The sequence below is a fragment of the Nilaparvata lugens genome, chromosome 10 (assembly GCF_014356525.2).
Source record: "Nilaparvata lugens isolate BPH chromosome 10, ASM1435652v1, whole genome shotgun sequence".
Taxonomy (NCBI): domain Eukaryota; kingdom Metazoa; phylum Arthropoda; class Insecta; order Hemiptera; family Delphacidae; genus Nilaparvata; species Nilaparvata lugens.
The window spans coordinates 4,696,453-4,722,411 of record NC_052513.1 but is presented as its reverse complement, the minus strand read 5'-3'; the positions used below and the strand labels follow the sequence as shown (position 1 = coordinate 4,722,411).

Below are 25,959 nucleotides of genomic sequence, written 5' to 3'. Positions count from 1 at the left end.
TACACTCAGATTCACTGAAAACTGTCACCGTTGCTTCAATGGGAAGCAATATGGTAAAGGAATGTTGATAGTATAGAGTTAGCCCATCCCACTATAGCCTAGACTCTCATTGAATTATCTAGAATTAGAAGATGGACTGAAGAATAAGAGATGGACAAAAAGATGAATGAAAATGAAAAATGATTTTCCAAAAACTGGTTTCTCCCAATCTACTCAGATGTATCCTTTACCAGAGATTAGATATTATAAGATTGTTTTAATTCAATTTAGAAGTATTTTTTTAATTTAGAAATAATTGTTATGTGTTTGAATTGTAGATTGAGTGTCCAATTGAAGAATGTTAAGTGACACATAACCTAGCTACGTTTGGACTGTTTTATGAATATCCATACATAATAATTACTCTAGCCATGTAAACTCGAATCATGCAGTAATACCAATTCATTCACTTGATTTTCAATTGGACGAGCGTAGTAAGTTCTTACCGAAGGTAAGGTATTTGATTCGTTCGTTTGTTGGTTTTTACAGCGATTAATTTTTATCGCTTTCATCAATCAACTTGAAATTTTCAAAAAATGTCATAAATTATCTTTTGAACGATTATACAAAACAAGTTCGTTGGCCAACAAAAAATTGACTCACTCCTTCGTATTTTTTTAGGATATAACTCTGAATGATAAAATAAATAAATATTATAGTATTATTTTCTCTACGTCTATAATCTATCACTCTCATCGAATTATGCTGCAATTTGGAAGATATTATGAAAAAATATATAAATATGAGAGATTGAAAAGGAGATGAATATAGAAAGTTTTTCACCAAGAACAGAATGGGAAAACAATCATCCTCAAAAACAATCTCTACCCTCCACTCACTCAATGAACAATCAAACAGTAAATTTATACCGAAGAAATATAGAAGGATAAAAAATAAAGAAAAGGTGAATGGATATGAAAAATGACGTATACTTTTATTGAAATATATCCTCATAAATTGTTTATTCTAAGGAAGAATGAGAACCCTTATAAGATCTGTAGTTACCTATGGCTCTGAATCGTGGAATTGGACTAAGGAAGACCAGCACAATTTAAGTGTATTCGAACGAAAGGTGCTTAGAAAAGTGTACGGTCCTGTTAAAGAAGGAGAAGACTGGAGAAGGATAACCAACGCTGAACTTGAAATATTAATAAAAGGCCGTAGTATAGTACGCTTCATAAAGGCACAGAGACTAAGATGGTTCGGACATATTTATAGGATGGATGAAACCAGAATGCCAAAAATAGAGCTTAAATAGAAGCTTCACTCGAGAAGAAAACAAGGCAGACCAAGACTACGATGGAAAGATGAGATAAGGAATGATTTGATAAGGATGGGTTATAGAGGATGGAGAGGATTTATAATGGATAGAAATCTTTGGAGGAATGTTGTGGAGGTGGCCAAAGCCCAAAATGGGCTGTAGAGCTATAGAAAAAAGGAAGAATGAGAGATGGACAAAATGATGAATGAAAATGAAAAATGAATTTCCCAAAACTGGTTTTCACCAATCTACTCGAATGTATCCTATACCAGGGATTAAATATTAGTATTCTTTTATCTTTGTCTATACTCTATCACTCTCATCGAATTATGCTACAATTTGGAAGATGTTATGAAAAAAATATATAAAAATGAGAGATTGAAAAGGAGATGAATAGAAAAAAATGTTCACCTAGAACAGCAGAATGGGAGAACAATTACCCTCGAAAACGCTCTCTACCCTTCACTCTCTAATTGAACAATACAACAAAAAATTTGGTTGAACGAAAAAAATATAGAAGGATGAAAAATAAAGGAAAGGTGAATGGAAACGAAAAATGACGTATACTTTCATTGAATTATCCTCATAAATATTTTGAAAATTTCAAAAGAATTTGTAGACGCATTCGTGTTGAATGACGTCATGTTCCTTGAATGAATGATTATGAATTCTTATAATGATTATTCTTTCAATAAATTATCCTCATAAATACTTGTAAATGAATTCGTAAACGCATTCCCGATACCTCTAATTTCGACTGTACTGCTCTCTCATTGAATTATCAAAGTAGAATTTTTAGAATGTCATTGAAAAATATAGAAAAGAGCAAAACAGCAACAAAAAGATGAATAATATATTTTATTAAAGAGGGTTTTTATGATATTGCATTGCTCTTATTCTACTCTTCTATAAAATTATCTTACCTACAATCAAAAATATATTAAAATTATGAAAAAAGTTGACAGAAGATGGTCTAAAAAGTGATAATAAAGATGTAATGAGGACAAAAATATGGATGAGAAATGAAAAATTATTCCATTTTACGATTAGTGAGCGTAGAACTTTGCCAAATTCCTAATCTGTTGGATTAGAAATTTCGGACAAGAATGAGGAGGTGATTGATAGAAAGAAAGAACAGATTAACGAGAAATTAAAGAGGTGAAGGTGGTGAATATTTTAAAGAAAAGGTCTAATTATCCTATCAGCTATCATATTTGAAAAAATGGCTCACAAAATAAACCTACAAACCTAAGTTACTAAGATTCATTAGAAAATTTTGTTTAGGATCTCACAGTAAATTGTATAAAATATAAATCTAGCAAAGAATGATAAAATACCTGTTTATAAGTAGGAACGCTAACCATTCTAGTTAATAATGAAACATACAAAGCCCACACAGAACTGAATCTACTACCACTTGCTCCAAACTTAAGTGAAAATCAATACCGTACTAACAATTCAATTAGGCCGTCACTTGTTAGCTTCATACTCTTCTTGACATAACATACCATAAATTGAATTAAATTCTCATAAAACTAGTCATAATTTTTTTATAAGTTGAAAATTTATTTAATACAAGAATTCATAAGTTTGATTGGAGTTTAACTGATCACTGTTGTGAATAAATTTCAATTTCAGTTAAATAATCATTGGATTTAATATTGAGAGTCATCATCTGCAAGTTGAGTACAGTAAGTAGGGCAAAATGTTTCAAATATTCACGAACCTCAAGTTTTATTTTTATAAATATCTGAAACCATTACAATAAACAGCACCGTTCTTATCATATTGAGCTACTCTAGTACAGTAAAATTTATTTCATTTTTTGGATTAACTTGCCCATAAGAAATGGTATCAAGTTCACCATTACATCAAGTTATCTTTTATCATAATTAGGTCTTTAATGGAGTATTAAAAATTGCGAATCGTGCCGACAATAAATTATTGCAATAATTAATCAGCCTTCAATTGAAATTAAATATTGAATGACTTTAATAAGCATAACTATCTTTCAGAGTAATAATTTGATGATTATTCATTGATGATTGATCTATCTGCATAATTATTCATAACAATCTCTGTTGAATTCCCTTCAGAATATTTTTGACTCATTACATAATATGCATCGGCACTCATTAAAGTCTGTCTTATCACAAGTAAAATATGCACTTTACAGTTTTTGCTTGGATTTCTTGAACAAGATATCATTGTGATTGTTTATAAATAACTCGTATTTTGTCAAAAATAATTTCTGTCATTTCAAGAAATGAGCTCATAAGAGAGTATGGAATACTTTCTCAAAGTTAAAACTTTTCATATCACTTTAATATATTGTTTAGAATGTTCATTTGGACTATTTCTATCAAAATTAGGGAGAGAAACAGTTTTGGGTTTATCCTGTTGATTCTTTACCAATCATTAATTTTGATATTTTAATTGTGGAATGAAATAGATAAATAAATAAAGTGCAACATGGCCACGGGTCAGTTACACTTCCTTCCGTCGATCTCCTCTCATGTCAGATGATCCTAAACGAAACCAATTATTGAACAATTGGAGATACTGTTAACTTGTTAGCCAGTAATGCATGAATTACTCGTAGCGTTACTTGCCGGTCTACTTTGCTGCAACATGTTTTGTGCAGTATAATTACAAGCGGAGCCCATCACACAGAACACAGCATCAATTCACCATCAACCAGCTCTGGTTACGGTCTACAATCTCATACAAAAGCAACAAACGCTTTTTTAATTTCAGCAGGATGCTTTATTAAAAAGCAATCAACTTGCTGAATTAATGATAAAAAAGTAGGTTCTAGAGGGTATTCAAAAAATTCAACAAAGCTTTTTCAAGCCACTATTAACTAAAGAGGATTCCCCAGGAATTTGATAGAGAGGTATCTAAATAGGAAAGGCATCATGACATAGTTTTATTCAAATTTGATCGTATTTTATACACTTGTAGACAAGTTAAAATACTCCAATGATCAGTAATATGTTCAACATTTTCCAGTTTTATTCGAAATTTATTTTTTTAAATAACTGTTCCTAATTCTGTGAGATTTAGTTATTAATGATATCTATCTATGATTGAAGATTTGTTAGTTTTTTGAAGTGTAAATTGTTATTTTAATAAGTGATAGTAGCTTAACCTACAATTTAATTTGGACTTTAGTAAAAATTTGAGTAGGGACAGTTTTGGGCATGGGCCTGTTGTGCCTTCTCACATAAGTGTAATAATTGTACATGACTGAATAAATAAATAAATTATATTGGACATGTACAAACACGGACCCATTTCATTTCTAAAACTTTTGAAAATATACAGGCAGTACGACAGCTTTACTGATAAGAAATATTAACCCAAACCAATATTTATTCATCATTGCGCAAAATAATATTAATTGATGGTGTCAACTATGGAGTCGAAATAAATAAATAAATAAATGTGTGCCTCTTATCTAATCTAATCCGGTCCCCGTAGAGAAAATTATCAAAAGCCCTTCTTCAAAGTACGATTAGAGATAAAGTGAGGTCCACGTTATAATGACAGTGTTTGATTAGCAATGGTATTGCTATCCTTGTCTATCATTCAACAAGCGGATAGCGCTATCTCTTTCTCGCTTTGCTCTGTTGCCAGATCGGCATTTAACAATATAGAATTGATAACTAATTAACAAAATATTTCATCTTAATTATGAAAATTCATTATGAAATTATTGAAAAATAAAATCTCTTGCTTGATAAAATATGATTGATTATTTTAAACGAGAACGAACAATTTTAATATTACTTTGAGAAATCTGTGAAATCAGCTAAAATGTCAAGAAGGCATTGACATGACAGTGAGGATCGGCAATGTTGTGCTCCTATCTTTCTCTACTTCCATTATAACGTGGACCTCACTATAGTGTTTTTTTTTTTGTAATGAAGTCAAAATCAAACTCAAACTAAAAATATTTCTAGAAATCGATATCACTGTCCTTGCAACATTTTTATCTTTATTATCTGTAGTTAATTCTCTATCTTTCTAATTATCTGTCTTTATTATCTACTATCTATATATTTTTTGTCTATAAATGTAAGATTCAAAATCAAACTCAAAATATCACTTCATCATAGAAATCACTGTCCTTGCAACATTTTGTCTCTATTATCTATTATTTATTCGAGAGAAGTTCAAAACCCTACAATCTAGTTCTAGCACTGCTCTCTCTAATCTCCAATCTAGGATTTCCAGAGTTTCTCTCATCTCCTTTCCTTGCCTAAAGAACGTCTGGTTTCTTTCTCTTGCAGACCACTTATGCTCCTCAAAGTGTTGAAGTATTGATTGGCCTATTCCCTCTCAATTCCTTTCGGCCTCTTTCATGTTCAATAGCCAATGGCCAAGTCTCTTGCTATTATCCTTATCTCTAGTCTCCGCCAGCTCATTCCATCAATTTTTTCCTCTTTTCCTCCAATTTATCTAAACGGCTCATTCCAACTATTTCTTCCTATTTTCTTCCAAATTATCCAAACAGACTTCGATAATGGAGACTAGATAATATAAGCTTGTATTATGACAATATGAACTGAAAGAAACCAGGGGATCACTTCTTATCAGTCAGAAAATTAGGATTATTTATTATTTTAAAAAGGCGACTTTCTAGAAGTTTTTTAAGCCTAGGTGATGATGATGGGATGAATGATAATACAATGAAGGTAGAGTTATGAATGAATAAAAATGATAGGTTATGCTATCTACTTGAATTGATTTGATTACTTCAACAGTTGTGTTAATAATAAGATAGAATTATTAATCTCCCAAGGTTGCAAGGTTTAACATCCTATCCAATTGACTTTTGATAAATAATCTGTTACTGTATGGAAAATTCAACACTTGTTATCTAAATTACCTTCAATTAAATTCAAGGCATCCATTTTTTCTGATAACGATGTTACTGTACATCTCCATTTACTTGCTCTCTAATAATATAATAGCAATGTAATAATATAAGTAGAGTTTAGAACTCACTGTGGGCCCAATCATCCCTCATCATCATTATCATCATCATCATCCTTCCCATTGCGCATGCGCTTGAGCTTATGTGGGGATTACCCTCAGCACAATTAATAGTATTATTATAATTCATTTAAATTTAGTTTTGTAGACGAATCTACTATGAATACTTTTATACAATATTTGAAACTTGGAAGTTCAGTATAATCCTACTCAATGATACGAATAAAACCAAACAATATAGAATTTAAATTAATAGGAGCAATGACTAGGTTCACTATCACAATATTTTCTAGTAAATATTGATTATTAATTGGAAATCAATTATATTATTGAAAAACTAGCACCATTAAAAACTGTTGAGCTCAACAAGTAGCCTACTCCTAGCAACATGTTTAGAGCTGTTATTCTATTATAATATTTTGAATTATTTGTGATACCGTATAGCATTTTTTTTATTAATAAGATTTAATATTATTATTTGAAACAAGAAAACTGAAAACTTTCGAACCATTTTCCAATAGCTGAGAGTATAAGCGTCCACTTTGTTGTCTTCATATTCGTCCATGTTAACCAAATTTATTGAACGCAACCAACAAGAATGAAAGCACAACTGATACACTTGACACGAATTTATCGAGAAAACGTGGAAAGCACTCAAAACTTATCGAAGAAACGACATGCATAATCCGATAAACATTCAGAATTCAAGTACCTAACAAAAATGTGATTCAGTCTACTCTAATCTTTTACAGTCATTTCCAGTTGTACAGCTACTTCTTGAATAAGAGATTCCATTTTCAATATTCAATTGCTCTGGTAACGTAAGAAATTCACTTTTTTATTTCTTGAATGAGAGATTCCATTTTCAATATTCAATTACTCTGGTAACATAAGAAATTCACTTTTTATCTATGAATGAGCCAGTCTTACAACCTTGAATCTATAAAATTTTAGAGTATTTTCAAACAATATTTTACAATTAGATCTACATGGTGTTTTGGAGAAGGTGAGTGTCTAATTACAGTCTAAGTCTACGCTATAAAAACGATATGATGCTCCTTTGTAGTGAACATTAAATTATCTTATCATACTGCGGTTAGTTTTGTTATAAGTTGAAGCTAAACTACTTCTCCTTGTCTAAGATACCACCAAGTGTAAGGAAAAATTACAGTTTGTTCTCAATACAGCAAGCATTTTTTATTCATTCATCTATTCATTTATTTCATTGACAATCACAAATCAGTATTACAGTATAATATGATTGGTAGAAGACAGCAGGCATAGCCAAAAACTGTCTTCTCCCAATTTTTTACAAATAAAAGTTTCAAAAAATAATGAGGCTATGATTTCACTTTTCACTTCATTTAAAACCACAAACACATAATGAAGTTAACGATTGCGATTTAAAGATTTTGTTAGAAGACTATAAAATGAATATAGGCCTAGGGGTGACTTAGATACGATTTTACAAGGACAAATCATCCAAGCGGGGATTCTATTCATAGCCTATAAGAATGTTATATTCTACTTTGTTCTTTGTATTTATTGTGTAATAAAAAAATTTTATTCGATTTTCTACACATTGAATTGGATCTTAAAATTTGATATTACTCGTGAATATTGAAGAGCGTTTTACATGTTTTTTATTGCAAATCATAGTTTCCAAGATGGCAATCATAGATTCCTAGTTTTCAACAATAGAATTTCCTACAGGAAATAGTACGATCTCATGACAGCCTCTTTGGACATCCCTTCAACAAACATAACCAGAGATAAACAGCTGTTGACAGCCTTCCTGTCTGCTCTATCTGGTTATGCACTAGCATAAGATAAACGTTCACACGGAAATACTCTCCCCTATATGCATTAACCAACCCTTCTCTACAGATCTATTTTCATTCAAATACTGACAGCAGTCTTATAGCTGAAGAAGATATCACAGTGCATGACATTGACAATGTCGTCTACTGCAGAATGAAATAAATAACAGATCAACCTCTCAACTAATGTACAATAGTGATCATTGGCACTGTGAATTGGTTCTATAGTGAGGTCCACGTTATAATGGCAGTGAAGAAAGATAGTAGACAACGTTGCCGATCCTCTGTCTTGTCAATACCTTCTATAGACGGTAGCTGATACACGTTTATTAATGTAATATTAACTGTTCATTCTGCTTTAAAATAATCAATTTATAATATTTTATTTAGCAAGAGATAATATTTTTCAATTATTTCATAATTAATTTTCATATTTAACCCTTAGACTACCAAAGGGACAATATGTCCCAGCATAAATGACCAACCTCTGACTACAACTGGGACAATATGTCCCAATAGAAGTTCATCGAATCCCAGTGGGTAAATAGATCATCTGAACTACACAGTAATGCATCCCAGCGGTAGTCTAGGGTCTATTCTGTAAAATACATCAGCTGTTTAGAACTATCTGATCGCCATATTATTATGAATTGAGGTTATATTGTGGTTATATGCTCTCATGCATGCATGTGTCAGATGCTGGTTTTGTGCTGAATGAAGCTGTTCTAATGTGATTTGCAGTGTTATTCTGAGTTGAAAGTAAGCAAATAACTTCATAAATGTCAATAATATCATGTGAAATTAAAATTGAAAAGCTATTTACTAGATTTTATTCATTTTATCGTGTTTTTTGTATTGGGACATATTATCCCAATAGTAAAATTGATTGTTTGGTATTTGACGGGACACGCTTCATAGACCCTATTTGGTAGTCTTAGGGTTAAGATGAAATATTTTATTAATTAATTATTAATTCTACATTGTTAAAAGACGATCCGGCAACAGAGCAATGCGAGAAAGAGACAGCGCTATACGTTTTGTTGAATGGTAGACAAGGATAGCAATACCATTGCTTATCCAACACTACCATTATAACGTGGACCTCAATATAGAGTCCCTGTCAAAGCTCATTCAAATAGCTACAAGGAGCATGAGCAAAATTTCAATTAAGAATTACTAAAATTATGATAACATCACACTTCTAGTAGTCACTCCTCTTATCCTGCAGCACCCAGATGAATAAGAATAATTTTATTCCTTCAATGCATAAGCAAAGCTATCGGAAACGTCAATTAAATGATGCGTTTATTCACGGAGAAAAAACATAATTTATTATAGGTCTATGTTATATGTTATATAGGGATACTTCTTCTGTGGTTTATTCCTCTACACAACTTGGTGCAGTATAGTATCTAGGAAAAAGGATACAAATTCCTGCAGGCTTACTCTAATCGTTTCTCACTATCTCAAGATTCTTCTTGAGAGTTGGGTGGTAGAGAAAATACTTAACTCCTACTAAAGAATATTTTCATTCCATTCTCTTATATCGTATCTAAAGCTTTCTGTCGATTGAGAGGTCAAATCAATCATAGTTTTATATTTTTTCAATCACTTAATAACACTCAAATAGTATAGCAACTCTTGTAGAATTTCGAGACTAATTATCACTATAGCTTGGCCTGAATAGATTAGAATAATAATTCCCACGGTTTTTGCGTGATACCTATTTGAAATAAAAAAATAGAGTAGGTACTGATAAAATTATCAGTACTAAGCAACGTTTAGCAATTAATAAAAATGAATTAATCTGATAATCAAGAAATTAAATTTGATTCCCACGGTTATTGCGTAATATTTGATACAAAAATTAGAGTGCTGATGAATAATGGTGGGCAATAAATTGGAATGAATTAATCTTATAATTAAGAAATTAAATTTGATTCGCATTAAATGGAACTCCCATATTTTGAAATTTAATATAAATTTTGAGAACAAACAATTTTTTTCAGTACGTACAATAATCTCTTGCTGCTATTTTATCAATATTCTCTTTGAAAACCACGGTAACTTCTATAGAATTTTATTTTGTTTGTCTCAGATGTCAGTCCAGATGAGATTGGACTTTTTAAGTTTTTCCTATTACTGGGACTTGATTCCCAGGTTGCCCAGAAAAATGAGATAATTTATCCCACTGATTACAATTATTGCATTATATAATGCCTTGTTATCCTACATCTAAAATATCCCTAAACAAACTGATTCAAACAGCTTACAGTTCTGTAAGCAACAGTTATCAAACAATACTTTATGAAGCACAATTCAAATATAGATTACCAACAAAAATAACCCATTAGAAAATTACAAAACTGAGATTAATTATTTAACTTTGATTCCAATTTTTCTGAGTTCCAGATTGTTTTGTGTCTTGATGAAGTAAGAAAAGTTCTCCTTTTCTTCTTGTGATGCATTTTAAAATACGGTACTGTAAGCTTAGGCTATTCTGACAAGTTTCAGATTATCTCTAGATTATGTAAGTTAATTTGTTGAAACTAGATTACATTTTTTTCGTTAATCTTTTTTTAAGGGTGTTCGGTACACGTTTTTTAAATTGGAAATTATTTTTCAATATATTTGTTAAGATTATTATAAGAGTGAGAAAAAGTAGCAACTGAAATTTTCAAGTGTCCTAATAAGAGAGTTATGGGTTGTTGAAGTGTTAACTCCGTTTTCTTTCCAGATCATAAACGGTTTCGAAATTTCTATTGGAGTTTTTTAAATACATTCAGTATATTATTGACTTTGTTCTAATATGCGTTTTTTCGCGATTAATGCCAAAATAAAGAAGTTATCGAATTTACGAAAAATGTTAATCTTTCATTTATAAACGATATAAGGAATAAAATGTTTTAGTTTGGGAAGATATATTTTTTGTATTTTCAAGAGAAGTTCTGTTAATATAGTCGAAATCGTTTATGATCTGGAAAGAAAACGGAGTTAGCACTTCAACAACCATAACTCGCTTATTAGACCACTTAAAAATTTCATTTGCCACTTTTTCTCACTCTTATAATGATCTTAACAATTATATTAAAAATATTATCCAAATAAAAATAAAAGTGTAACGAACTGCCTTAGAGCATAATATTGAAATACTGTTTGTTTTTCTGACAAGATTCTGATTATCTCCAGATGAAATAATGAACTTTATATCTGGGCAAAATTGACAACATCTTATTCATTTTTACCTTAATTTTTCCCTAGTTTGTCATCTGTTGAACCATATCAATATACAAATTTTAGACTTTGTCATTTTGGGAGAACAGAATAAAATCTTCTCATAAAACAAAGGATCGATCCGAATCATGAGACAACCTTTTTGGGCGATTCATCTGCGACAGTTCTTTTCTGATAGACTTCATATTATCGAAAACCTCTCCCAACATGCCTCTTATTGCGACACTTTCCGTTCTGATCGACTCCATCTGCGACAATAGCTTGTCAAGATTCTTGTCAAGTGCCTTGACGTCACGTGCCACCGCCTTGCCGGACAGGCGGCAATCGGAAGTGCTGCAGGCCCATTTCAGGTGCGGATTCGAAAGCGCCTCCAGATCACTCTCGTCCAAATTCGTACAGGGCAGATGGAAACTCCGTCGACAGTCGCCGTCACACCTTATTCTCTTCTGGCTCTCCCTGATCGACCGCATACATATAGGGCACCGGCCGTCATTTACATTTGCCGGGAAATAATCAATCTCGCCGATCAAACCCAGTTTACTCAGATCAGAAATCTCGTCTAAATCCTTCGGATTTGATTTATCCGAACTATTGTCTTCATTCGGTTGAAAATGACTTGCTCTTGCCTGAAACATAATATCTCTCTCTTCTTCACTGTCATTTCTCGACATTCTCTTGTTCTCAATTGATTGTCCCCTCTTGTTCTCACTAGATTGTTGTTCCCACTTGTTCTCGTCATCACTTTTCGAGTATTCTCTAGATTTATTATAACTTTTTGTTTTATTCTCATTTTTTGAGTTTCCCTTATTTTCATCATAACTATCTGGGCTCTTCTTCCTATCGGGATTCATTCTATTGCCCATGAAAAAAAGAAAATGAAGGGTCACACTAATTTATTGACAGATAACAATAAATTATTCTTATCAAAATTGTATCTACTTCAAACAAATCTTACAAAGGATGTAATGTTATCAAACAGTTCCTCCACATATTTTCTTTCAATTTTCATCATAATACTTATTGCAAGAGAAGAACTAATTTAAGTTGACTATTATTCACATCAGAAAATTATTTTATTTTATCCAGCAATCTTTTCTAATAAATATTATTGTGATTCCTAATACAAAAGTGGACTATTCTATTATGAGGTTAGTTGTCATGTAAATCACATGGAACTGCATATGTTGAATAACTTACTAGGTACTTGACTTACAACTGAATCAGTTGTTGGAAAAATATTAATGATAAATTTCACAAATTACATCCAATTTATCAAAAATCTGGTGTGGCGCACTCACACAACTTTCCTTGCCGTTATGAAAATTGATCACGTGATGCTAGTGTTCCGCGCATCTCAAGTCTACTATTCAAAGATTTGAGCCAGCTTGTTACAGGGCAATAACGCTGGAGACACACGAGGTCTGCTATCTCTTCATAGTGAATCATTTAATAGAATCAACAGTTGCCAACAGTTTGCAATTGGATAATCACATTTTCTCGGATTTCGAGATTATTTTTAATTCTAGGTGAGTAAAATAAATCTACCATGGCTTGATCTAAACTACCGATTGTTCAGGATAGCAATAGACTGTTATAAATTGGTGCTTATAAATTTCACAACTTATTCAATCAATTGTTGTAATTATTAGGCTAAATAGTTGAACTTTTTTTAAATGAATCTCATTAATACTCAAGTGCGATATTATATTGAGTATAAAATTTATTAAATTTTAAGTGTGCTATAGCCTATATTATTTAACTGGTACCAATATTTCACCTAGCTTATATGTCAAATGTAAAAATTATACGGTTCTTATTATCCCTTGACTTATTGCTTAATAAGTCTCCTAAGTTTTTTCTTCATAGACTATTGCTTGACATTAAAATCAAAGTAGTATAGTACGGTAAATTTTCAGTTTTTTTCAAAATTTGACTAAATCATACACATTACACTGTAATGATTATAGTATAATAGTATGGTAGTATACTTTGAAGAGTTGTTATTATTGATGCTAGTCTAATTAAGAATATTTTGAGTTTCTAGCCATATTTCTTCTATCCAGAACTTTTAAATAGCCTATCAAAATTTAACTTCATGAAATGTTAGCAATACATATTGCATTATAAAAGGAGTGGTGCTCAATTGCAGTATACTTGAAGGGAGTAGTGATAGTAAAACAGCATCCAATTTAAATGTAACCTTGAACATAATTTCTAATGTAGGAAGTATGAATGACAGATGTTCACTTTTAACAAAATTGAATAGCAATAGAAGAGTTTAGAATTGTTGTAAAAGTGATGGAATGGATGACAAAAGATAACTATTACATTAATTCTTGCTCAGCAAATCTACACGCTGGAGGATATGACAAAAATGTCAACAAAACCACACCGCCTCAACCTCAAAATAAGTCAGCTGTGAAATCAAGTTTCATTAAAGAGAAAGTCTGGGATTAATTTTAAATTTTACAAATTTATACAGAACAAACTATGCAAGAGTATATTGACAAGATTATTTTACCTGGAACTTTTCAAAATTTTCTTTTTCCACCTCCAAACTTGTTTTCCGGTTATGCAGCATTCGAGGTAATGACAAAGAAGACATTCTGGATATCAATTACCAGTCAAAGAAATTTAACACACAACCACAAAACACAGCAAACACATACCGTATTATAATTTATGAACAAACAGCAAATATATCACTACTTAGAAAAACACTTTAATACTTCACTCAAGATTTATTCTCGGCACATACAACACTACAAAGTTTACATACAGACTGTGATCCTGTGAAGAGTGCAGAAAGAAAACATGAAACAGAACACTTTTCGGCACAAACAGCATATGGTTGGGAGAAACAATCAGGTTGTGCACTACTCCGCAACAAAAAGTTCAATTACTTGAATGCTATAGATAATATTATTTATAGATTATTTACTCATCACTATTGTAGAATGATTTTTAGAAGACTTATAAAATAGTAAATAAATTGCTTTCTTGTGAATTTATTTGCTTTTCTCCAGTATTGTACATTCAAGAATGCATCGGCTGGAAATGGCGCGAATTTAAAACTTTTCAAACAAATGGGTTTCAACAAAGGGCTTTTATTTTGTTGCCAGTGTATTATATACTATATAATAACTAGCCTATATACAATAACTATACTACATATAATAATTATAATATATTATATACTATAGAATATTAAAACTTAAATAGTTTTATTATTATAATGCGATAGATAATTTCTCAAAAACCTTGATATCTTTTAAGTAGGTACCGTCAATCCGGCTAACTTGGTACAGTTTTCAACTTTGACTTAAAATTCAGTTCCATTATTATTTTAATATTTTATTTCTCTTGTGCTCAAAACTTAGGTCTTTAATAGTTCAAATATATACATTTAATTCCAACCTGCTCTGAAAAATATATATATGGTGTCCCAAGTTAATTAACCGGAGGTTGGGTAACTTGGAACACCAATATAATTTGCCAGGAATAAGACAATTGAGTGGTTGAAGGCTAACTTGTGACATTAGATTTTGAATAATATGTTTCATATTCATAATAAAAATACTTCAACTGTAAAATAATTGAGTGTTCACAATAGAAGTTATTAAAGGCTCAATCTCTAGGTTAGTGATAGTAGATTGTTATGACTGTTAAAAAAGTATCTTAGCTGTTAATTAGATGTTCAAAACGTTATAAAATATTTTCAATGATGTGTTCCCAACAAATCCACAATGCCAGAACTCGGAATCGATTGCACAGACAGCTGGTAAGTTGGAATTGGAGGTAAGGGGTTAAACTGTCCCAAGTTAGCCGGTTTGACGGTAACCATTGGACATTATTCATCAAAGAATTTATTATTTAATTGGAGAGGAAGAGTCCTAGATAATAAATCTCAACGATAATATTATATAGCCTTCAAAAAACGAAAGGCAAACATCGGCATCTCTTTAGTAGAAAAGACTGAATTAATTTGTAAATTTTAAAAATCCTGACCATGGATTTCTTCATACTTATAAGTTTAGTCGCAGATGAGTTGAAGCACTCATCACGGTACGGAATTAAACGTTTTTAATGAATTATACAACTCAACACTGTAATAAAGTATGTTTGGTGATTTCTTGTTTACAGGTGTGTAGGTCTTGTTTACAGGTATCTTGCTTGCACAGGAGTAGTCCACTTATAATGGAATTTCTACTTTCTTTGTACATACCTGTCTACAGTCGGATTTTGGCCGCTTATAATTAATTTACCTGCAATAATGTTACCATTTTGAGCAATGGAATGCCACCAACTCACCTTCTCTACTTGAATTTTCCCTCGAATTTAAGTTATGCGCTAGAGGTGAAGAGAAATCCACATATTTTCTGATCTCTTGAGGCATTCAATTACTCTTGATAACAAAATCATCATCTTTTCCTCTTGAAATTCACATAACAACACCAAAAGCAATAAATTACAATACTATAGGATAGGCCTACTTCTGAAGTATTTGTTTGTGTTGAATAAAGTATTATCATCTTCATTGACAGTGCTATAAGCTAGATTGCTCACATGAGAACTGATAGAACGAAAATGTAATGCTTATAAATAATGTACTTTCAGGATTCATGTCCGCATCATATAAATCAAAATTATAACCAATTTGAATTTATTCAACGACATTTTCATCAACAGCAAAATGTACGGTAATACCACTAGTAGCTTGGAGCACAAAGTAAAGAACAACTTGATAATATCCTTATTCCGTGCTTGAACAAAGGCTAGATTATGTTGAGATTATATTTATAATTTATTATTTCTACAAGAGAGGACTGACCGGGAGAGAAAAACTAAGGATACTCCTTGTACTATTATTTCTCTTATTATGTCTCTAAGCAATAATAAATTGTATTCACAATTCACAAGTGCGTTGACTGTTCAACTTACTCAGAGATTGCAGCGCGCTCAGAATTACTGTGTGTGCTTCATCTTTGGTTTACGACGTGACGAACATATTACTCAATACTTTGGACAGCTCAAACTTCTAAGACTGCACGAGTACAGGAGTCTCCATTCACTCATGTTCCTCTTCAAACTCTTGAAATCTCTGTCTCCCAATTACTTGGCAGCGGGGTTTCGCTTCATGGGTGATGTTGGCAGGAGTGGGACGCGTCATGGAGCTTGCTCATTGTCCGTTCCAATTCACAGAACTGAGCTATATAATAAGTCATTCCATGTTAGTGCGATTAGATTATGCAATTCACTGCCAGCTCATATTAGGCTGCTCGACAGTCAACGCCGGTTCAGTGCGGCTGTCGTGGCGTGGATCAGGGGGGGAGGGCTTAACTAGGCGGTTTTACTCTATGTTCTTTAGAGGTGTAAGTGTGATTGTGTGTGTGAATGTTTTGTGTGAGTGAGATTTATTCACTATTAAGATTTCTTGGTTTTAGTTTTCTCTTTTTTTTCGTCTTAATTTATTCAATTTGTAGTGAATTGATTTAGTTGTTTCCTTATAATCTTTAATTATCATTTAATTTCAAATTGTAATGTATATTATTATTTTTATGTAACTTATCGTGGGTTAAAAGGAAGAGGGGGCTTCTATTGCCTCAATTTCGCTCACATCACTTTTATTGTAAAGTGTAAATAAAAGTCATTTATCTTTCTATCTATCTACTTATCACACATGACACACACCAGTGTACCTAGAATACATTGAAAAAAATGAATTCTAGGTAACTTGACACATACGATTTTCAGAGTGAGATTAACAAACCAGGTAGATTAACTCTACCAACTAGGATGGAATGTGTCGCAGTAGTCAAAATAAGGAACCGTCAATTAGCTACAACTCAGTTTGTAGACAAACGTTAAAATCTGCTAACGTGAGTAATCAATTGCATTTGAACACGTGTGTGTTCACAGGGCTACTGAGATCGGGCTTTGTGAGCTTCACACGTGAAAGAGGATTCTGTAAATGTACAGACCCGGAGATCTTCACTTGTGAAATGTAAATATTTGAAATCACGTTGCCGTTTGTTTGAGCGATGTTTTTGATATTTAAAAACTTGACTTGACAAAAAAAAGATAGTAATGAAAAACACAATAGAGATGTTAATTTTATAGAGGGTGATTTATATCCCATTTATGTAGAGAAAAATATTAAATAAATGAAGGTGAATTTCTCTCTGATCGAAGCTGGATCTTTGGTATGATAAATTCGACCCAGGATTAATATATGTTCCAGCAACTGGAACTTATAATGTTCATGGGATATTGTAGACTCAATTTTATGATTACATCAATATTCTTACTAAACACTAATTAATAATCCGCACAAAAAACAAAACCTACTCTAGAACATGATACGCGTTAGTGGAGTAGGTCAATTCCCACACAGAAATCACTAAACATGTAGAGGACACATTACCGGTATAACAAATTTTTATTGTAACTAACTATTGTACCGTATGTACTTGTAATTTATCTAATATTTTCTGTAAATGTAGTAGTTTTAGTTTTTTGGGAAATAAACATTTATTTATTATTTATTCTCTATTAAAAGTCAAATTTAATTAAAGTAAACATTCTGGATTGATGAATAGCCTGAGAAAATACTAAAGAAGTTTATGTGGTGTAAAACCAGAAATCCTTCTATGTTAAAGATGGGTCCCAGTGTCTTCAAATGCGAACGGATTTCCAAAAAATGTAAGTACTGACTTGAGGATTGATACAATGTTTAAACATTATAATAATATATATGGTTGAAACATAATTATAATGTACAAACAACAGTTGTTGAAGAATATGAAGATTTTTATTTCATTCCAGTACAGACCAGAATATTAAAATTTACTACTACATTAAATTGATGAATGTATGATGTATTGATTATGTATGGCTTGTTTCAACACTGAATTTCCTGAAATTTTAAAAGAGGGAGAGCTAGCAGCTAAAAATAGTTTCCAGAGCTACAGGATTATGTTGAAATGAATCTAGGAATAACAAAAACACACATTTTAATATCGTATTATTAATTACAATAAAACTTGGATGATTTTTACACAAAAGTACTCAGCCTATTAAAAACACTATTGTACTATTTTTCTCCGAATATTGAGGAAAGATAGTCGTAAAATATTTGGTAAGACTTAAATACACTTATCTCAAAATATAATCATCATTTTTTGTTCACAAGAAGAGGCTGGCGAACATATCAAATACAGTGAGAGTTTGCAAAGAAATTGAGGATTTATTCATTTGTTTCATGAGGATTTGATCTTTGAGATGAATAAATCAAAGATAAATTTGTAAATAAAAGATAAAATTCTTGTTGGTAACGTGCATCCATCTACAAATACTAAACCCTGAACAGACACAAATTAATAGAAAGGTTGAAAGATAAGAGAAATATAATACAAGAAATTAAAAATATAAGAAAAATAATAAAGTTAGTTAATGATACGTTTAATTGAATTCCTCCGGAGACTAATAAGTTGAATGGAATACCGTCAGAGATTATGAGAACAAAAACTATAATAGAAATAGTGTGTTTGTATTCAAAGTACATTTGAAATAAAATAATAAATCAGGCCTGAACAAAATACCAGTAGGATGAATATAGAAAAATTTAGAACTGGGGCCTGTTTCATAAAACCCTTGTAATACTGGGCCTGTATTACAGGACTTATAAATTAAAATTATAATCCTGTAAACTTATGTTTCATAAAAATAATTCTACACTTGTAAAATCACCTGTAATATTCGCCTGATTACAGTTCCCTTATTTTGAATTAATGTTTTCATTGGCCAGTGAGCCTAATATAGTATTTGAACAAAGTGCTACCTACTTAAAATGTTTTGGTGGAAAATCCACATTATCAAATTTCTGACGATGGACAGATTGCATAAATGCTGGAAAATAACTTTGTTAATGATAAATTGTTGAGAAAATATAATAACTACTTAACTTACATAACTTATTATAACAGTTATGTGAGTAGTAATGTTTCAAAAAAAGTTGATTATCAAATGTTAATAATTAAATTAACGACATTAATTAAATTTGTTTATTAAAAAACATAAGACATTACGGACGTACATTTTCTGAATATTTTCAATATTGCTTTATTGAGAGAGCTTAATCTAAACCGTTCATAATATTGATAAGTTTTCTGCATCATAAATTGTAAGCAATTCTGTCCTTGTAAATTCTTGGCCTACGAATAATAACATAGTCATCTTTACCAGAACTAGAACTACTACCTTCATCCATTTTAACATGTTGCCTTTTCAACAAAATGTCGCTTTTCAAGATTCTACCTAAACTTGTAAAAGTTTTAGGATGGTCTAAACAATGATAAAATATTCAACATCTTACAGGTCCAGTAATACAGGAAGTTTCTTTTTATGAAATACAACTATGATAAAGTCCTGTATTATTTACTTGTAATACAGGTAAATGTCTTGTAAATTTTTTATGAAACACAAACTTCTAAATTCTGTATTACAGGACTTGTAACTTTTATAAAACAGGCCCCAGATGTAGTATTTCTCAGAGCATTCACTATTTTACATATATAAATACTATGTTTTTCATAATGGTCAACTTTCACAAAGACGGAAAAACACATGGATTAAAACATAAAATTCCGTTTGAAGTACTAACTAGTGACGTTCTAGTGAATTAGAACACGTCATACTGTAGTAGTGGAATACAATAATACAATAATTATGTACAAAAGGGTACAACATAATAACATGTGGAATCTTTATATAAAATATACAAAGTATAGTAATACATCACAACCTATATTGTAAAGCTACTTCATAATAGCAAGTAAATATATTCTAATATAAAAAAGATAAATCTCACTTGAAACAAGCCTCTTACTTGCTGTTTTAAAGTAACTCAATTATATCGGTTAACTGGATAAAATTTACAAGAATTTGTCGATTTCTTGTAATGGTGAATCGCCGGTTATAATAAATATGATGCTTCACTGAAAATGAAGTCTATTTTCCCCTTTAAAGGCACTTAGTAGTTGGTAGTAATAATAGCAGCCTGCCGTATCAGCTAATAGATGTATTTTGTAGAAGATTTATTCAAATATGTAGACTGTCTGGTACCATGATTGTGATTGGGCTAAGATCTGTAAAATAAAGCAGAATAATAAAGTTTTGAAGAAGTAATAGTGAATAATACTGGCTATTTGTAGAGTTTTAACTCAGACAAAAATGAATAGGAAGTTGAAGAACTATATTTTGAACGCAATAGAAGAAATTAAAAGCTTAATGCATTATTTTTTGAAAAAAAAATCAAATCGAAATTTAATTCACAGTTCAAACAATTGAGGGTCCTGTCATCCCCGATAATTTTTCGGCGGACCGGTAGGTCCACATAGATCTTTTGTGGATTTTAGTTTATGAACACTTTATAAAACAATAAATACGTCATTGACAGACTGTATTTTCAATAAAATAGAAGAGATTCAAAATTAAATATATTTCTTCGAGAAAGTAGATCCTTATAGAACAGTAGATGTTCATCTTGTTCAGATACATTTTTCCATTACAGTATATAAAATATACATTCAAGAACTTTAAGAAACCTTGTAAGAACTATTTTCCAATGAAAGGAGAGAATAAGGCAGTTCTTCATTCCCAGCAAGAATTATGCAAAAATACTTATGCATTTAAATTAGCGTTATAATAATATGATCAATTGGTCTGGCTGGCTCAGGTCCAGTGTCAAAGTTTTCACGTCGCAACTGATCAATTTCAGGGCTTCTGAAATGACCTAACGACTGCTTTTCAGGCAGCCGGGACCGACGGCTTAACATGCATTTAACTAGCGTTGAGAAAGTCAGTATTAATGTTCATTATAGTAGTAAAGGTCCAATTCCTTATCGACGACTATGCGATTATAGCCGCCTCTATAAGTTGCTATAGATTCTATAACGACATATAGGGCCGGTTTCCGAGCTCGGGATTTAGCTAAGATCTAGATTTTAAACAGCTGGAGTCAGAAAATTAGCTTTCCAAAACGGGGCGTAGTCGCAGTTTTTATTTTCTCATTTCTATGATTGGAAACGTTTTTCCTTGAAGGAATTAAACTTTTCTAAATAATTCAGTATAGCTGAAACTTTACACTATTTTCTCCTTATTTTATTTTGTGTTTAATTTTCCAATTTTTTGAGATTTAATTCAAACGTGACTTTGACAATGACTACGACTACGCCCCGTTTCGGAAAGCCAATTTTCTTACTCCAGCTGTTTAAAGTCTAGAACTTAGCCAAATCCCGAGCTCGGAAACCGGCCCATGAGGTATAGACTATACAATAATAAACAGTAATAGACTACAGCCGTTGATACAGTCGTCGAGCGACTAGGATCTAAGAGTCGTCACTTAGGATATGTTCCTGAAGAAACCTTTTAAATCTATCTCTTGCCTTATCGGCTATGCTAATTTCCAGTGTGTTTTTTCTATCTTGAAACCATCCCAGTCTTATTAGCCATTCTTTCAGAGCCAGATGAAGGAGAATAATCCAGTAACCTCACCAAGATTCGTCCATCTGTTGCGTTTGTACTGTGGGTTTTTCAATGAAATTTGTAGGTGTTATCCTGTCATCATCAGTTACATCCATCTGATATTTTCTAGCTTTTTCTCTCCTAGTTTTGTCAGAATTCCATGTCCAGCACAATCTTCGTGGTCTACGTAACACTTAATTCGGCAGCATGTTTTGCATAGGGAGAAACTGCACTTCTGACCCTGTAAGAAAATGTTATTGAAAATAAAAATTATTACTAGTTTCCATTGAATTACATTAAATTTTAGGTTGTGTTAATGTGCATTGTAAACAAAAATTACCAACCAACTGAAGGCAACTGTTTGGGAATCATACAAGAGCTCAAAATATATAATTCGAGTGAATAACAATGATTAAATAATGAAGCTACGCCCTAAGATGTTATTGAATATATTATTCGTAACGGTCACTTCTTTCTATAATAATTTAATTCACTTTGGTTTTGGGTTGAGTACTTAACGTAATAATTCACTAGCCAAATATTTTCACACATTTATAAACAATACTACTCACTTAGGCTCTTTCCATAATGCATTAAAAATCAATTGATGTATGAATTGCATTATTAATTTTATATCAATTTCAGCATAATCTATGACTTCAAAAAATAAAGTGTACTAGTGATTCTATAAATTAAAATATTACATTTTGTTATAATTGTATTTGTACCTTGGTCATTGTGGAATAAATAAGAGTTTTGATTTGAGTTTATAGCAATCCATTCTGTATAACAGAGCTATGACTTCAAAAAATAAAGTGTACTAGTGATTCTATAAATTAAAAAATTACATTTTGTTATAATTGTATTTGTACCTTGTTCATTGTGAAATAAAGAAGAAAGTTGATTTGATTTTATAGCAATCAATTCTTTACAACAGAACCGTATTACAATATTACTATTCAATATTAAAACATAAACAATACGATGTTCAAGATTATAATAGAGTTCATCAGCAATTACAGTTGAATCCATCGACAATAATGATGAAAATCAAAATTGAATATTCAAGAATAATTTGATTGGTAACACTTATAAGGTCGAGTGGTGGAGAAAATTTCCCATACAGGACGGCTTTATTCATAGAAAATCAACCTAATAAAAATAATTATTTTTATTTCGTTTCACCAAAATCAACATCAGTAAAAAAAGAAGATTTTTTTAATCTCTACACTGATACAAAATGTTTCCATGTAATAAATTTTACTTATTCTACATAGTTAAATTGAGAAAATGCTATTCTTCCAATCTGTGAATTCTCTGAATTATGGTTTAAAGGAATGAATATCTTTACTTGGGTAATAGTGAATGAAAATACTGTACCATGGGATTTTTGCAATCGTTTTGGCACATAACAATCTCACGTCGAACATTATTTGTACTACTTCTCTCACGTCTTTGCAGTTTCTTCAATTTCTTCTTAGATAATCCATTCTCTGTACTATCACTTGGTCGCTTTCCTATTAATACATCCTGATTCTGGAAAATAAGAACATGAAGGAATTAATAAAATAAAGACGCAAAGTAGTGGTTTTGAAATTTGTTGAAAACAAAAAAGTTAATGAAGTAAACATGCAAAGTAGTGGTTTTGAAATTTGTTGAAAACATATTGATATTGTGGAATTATATATTGGAAACTAACAATACATTCAGTGCGCTTAATTAAATAATAATAAAGAAAACTGAATGTAATTGATTCCACCCTATTTAGTATATCACTTCCAGGACTGCTACTTAATGTTGAGACTAACACATCTTCAGCTATAATGCTGAAGCCTTCTGACACTTATACTGTCATAAAAACTGGATTACACATATACCAGCGGCATGCGAAAAATAAGATTTCCACATTTTTCATTCGCAATCATTTTTATTGGAAATTTGATAGGCATATTTTATAGCAATAAATAAGTCTTCTATCTAAAAGCTACTAGTACTGTTAACTATGATTCTACACATTTTTCCTGACGACTCTGACGAACATCCATAGCCAAGTTGTAGTTTGAGTGCCTCCTAGTCAAGAATCGAAGAGTAACGCTTCAAGAACTGGCTGATCAGATTCATGAGGTTTGTGAAAAACTATCGATAAATTTCAACAAAAAACGTGGTTATCACTAGGGTTGTAAGCAGTGAGTTCCTTATAAAGTTCATTGACTGAATGGCGACAGAGTTCTTTACACCAAGCTTTCAGAAGTGAATAACTTGATACGTAGAAAAATCTGGCTTCATTAAGATAGTGAAAAAGTACCAGGGATAGCGAAAGAAATACTAAATACTGTACCAGTATCGATACAGATATTTAGAATATTTTGACAGGTTTCAAATATTTTTTTTTTCATTTCAGATGTATTTCAAACACTGAACTCCAATTATTCAGACCTAGCAATACCACTAGGAATGCTACAGTATTTTGGAATCAAACAACTCACCTCTTTATGATCAAACATAACATCAGCGTTACGATTAACTTTCTCTACAAGTTTCTTGATGTGTTCTTCAGGTGGTATCCTTACATAAGATTTACATAACCAGGGTGGAAGATCGAGATTATAATCTGAAACATATTAATTGATTTCAGATAACTCTAAAATTATGTTGATTCCTATACTGTATAATAATTGATTTGTCATTTCAAATACTGTACAGCGAAAACTATTTATAACGAATATAATTCATTTGTACAGCGGTTGCCAATGTTTGTTACACTAATGAGCTTCAGGAAAATGTGAATGCTTGTAATATTGGTTAAAAATTTTTTTAAAATTTTATTATCACAAATTTTTCCAAGTCTAATGCACCATCTACATTTAATGCTAATCTAGTTTTACATAAAGATTCGCATCTATTATGTGTTTTATTACTGGTTCAGCCATCAGCTGACCAATCTCCTTTCAAGTTGAGAAGATGCCTATGACCCTAAGTGAAATCAAGGTTTGCTTTTTTCAGAACTTTAAAATTTACTATGCAACAAGCCCTTGAGCCTTTTACAGTGGAATACTTGATTTTCACTTTTAGAGATTGAAGGAAAGGTTTCTGACATATTCTTTACAGTATTTGACATTATGCGATAATAATTTACAAGATTCTATGAAAATAATATACAAGATAATAATTTACAAAATTCTATGAAAACTTGTAACTAAACCTGGGGTAATAACTAATAAGCCACATTTTTGAACTGTTTGCTTCCCAATTAATCACAATTAAATAAAATTTTGAAAAGTAATAGTAAGAGATTATAACAGAGGCTTGGAGGTAATAAAAATGTAAAAGGAAAAATAGCATAGGAGTGAAGTAAGGAGAGCCAAGAACACCTCTGAAGAAACTTGTACTGATTACAGAAATAGCATATTTTTATTCAGGGCTTGTCACCCTATTTGAAGCCTATTCCATAAAATTCATATTTTTTTTCATTTTAACAATTATTTCCACATAGGCCTACAAGACTTATAAAATTATCTCATGTTCTATCACAGTCTAGAATAAGTATTGCTTTTTAAATTTTACTGTAATTTCATAGCTAATAATAGTTACTGCACTCAACAACACCGGTATTAAGAATATCATGTCTTTTTTATGGATTTGTAACCAAATGTTATTATTAAGTGAGCAGCGCTCTTGCAGCATGCAACACGTCAAGTTGTAGTATTATTCTATATGCTGAAGTTGCCTCTATCCCCTGATAGCTTCACAGCATTCACCCAATGTGTAAGGTACTCTTTCCAACAGCCTTTGAGTCAGAGTTCTTGAAAGAGTCTTAACATCTAAATCTCTTCATGATGTGGAGAGCTGGTTGAAGAACCTTATTCCCGAATAATATGGTCCTTTCTCGAACAAAGTTGTTCTATGAACTGGGTAATATAAGATGGAATTCTTATTTCGGGTGCCATACGCATGTTGGGATCTGTTTGATTCAAATTTATGCCCATTCTTCCTAACAAACATAATTGCTTCCAAGTAATAAAGGGCTGGAACAGTCAGCAGGTTTAAGTTCAAGAAAATTGGCTTGCAGGAATCGTGGCC

The 25,959-nt window shown here is 31.4% G+C and overlaps 2 protein-coding genes across 2 annotated transcripts in view; both read right to left on the bottom strand.

Moving 5' to 3' along the window:
* LOC111046702 (huntingtin-interacting protein 1) overlaps positions 1 to 14,178 on the bottom strand; it is a 71,775-nt gene extending 57,597 nt beyond the window's left edge. The window contains exon 1 of the mRNA XM_039436593.1: positions 13,877 to 14,178. Coding sequence (XP_039292527.1) covers positions 13,877 to 13,960 — 84 coding nt within the window. The 5' untranslated portion in view covers positions 13,961 to 14,178. The remainder of the gene's footprint in view (positions 1 to 13,876) is intronic.
* Positions 14,179 to 18,351: 4,173 nt separating this feature from the next.
* Positions 18,352 to 25,959, bottom strand: part of LOC120348712 (tRNA-dihydrouridine(16/17) synthase [NAD(P)(+)]-like) — an 89,916-nt gene continuing 82,308 nt past the window's right edge. The window contains 5 exon segments of the mRNA XM_039436127.1: positions 18,352 to 20,501; positions 21,905 to 22,030; positions 22,033 to 22,120; positions 23,260 to 23,415; positions 24,366 to 24,490. Coding sequence (XP_039292061.1) covers positions 21,906 to 22,030; positions 22,033 to 22,120; positions 23,260 to 23,415; positions 24,366 to 24,490 — 494 coding nt within the window. The 3' untranslated portion in view covers positions 18,352 to 20,501; position 21,905.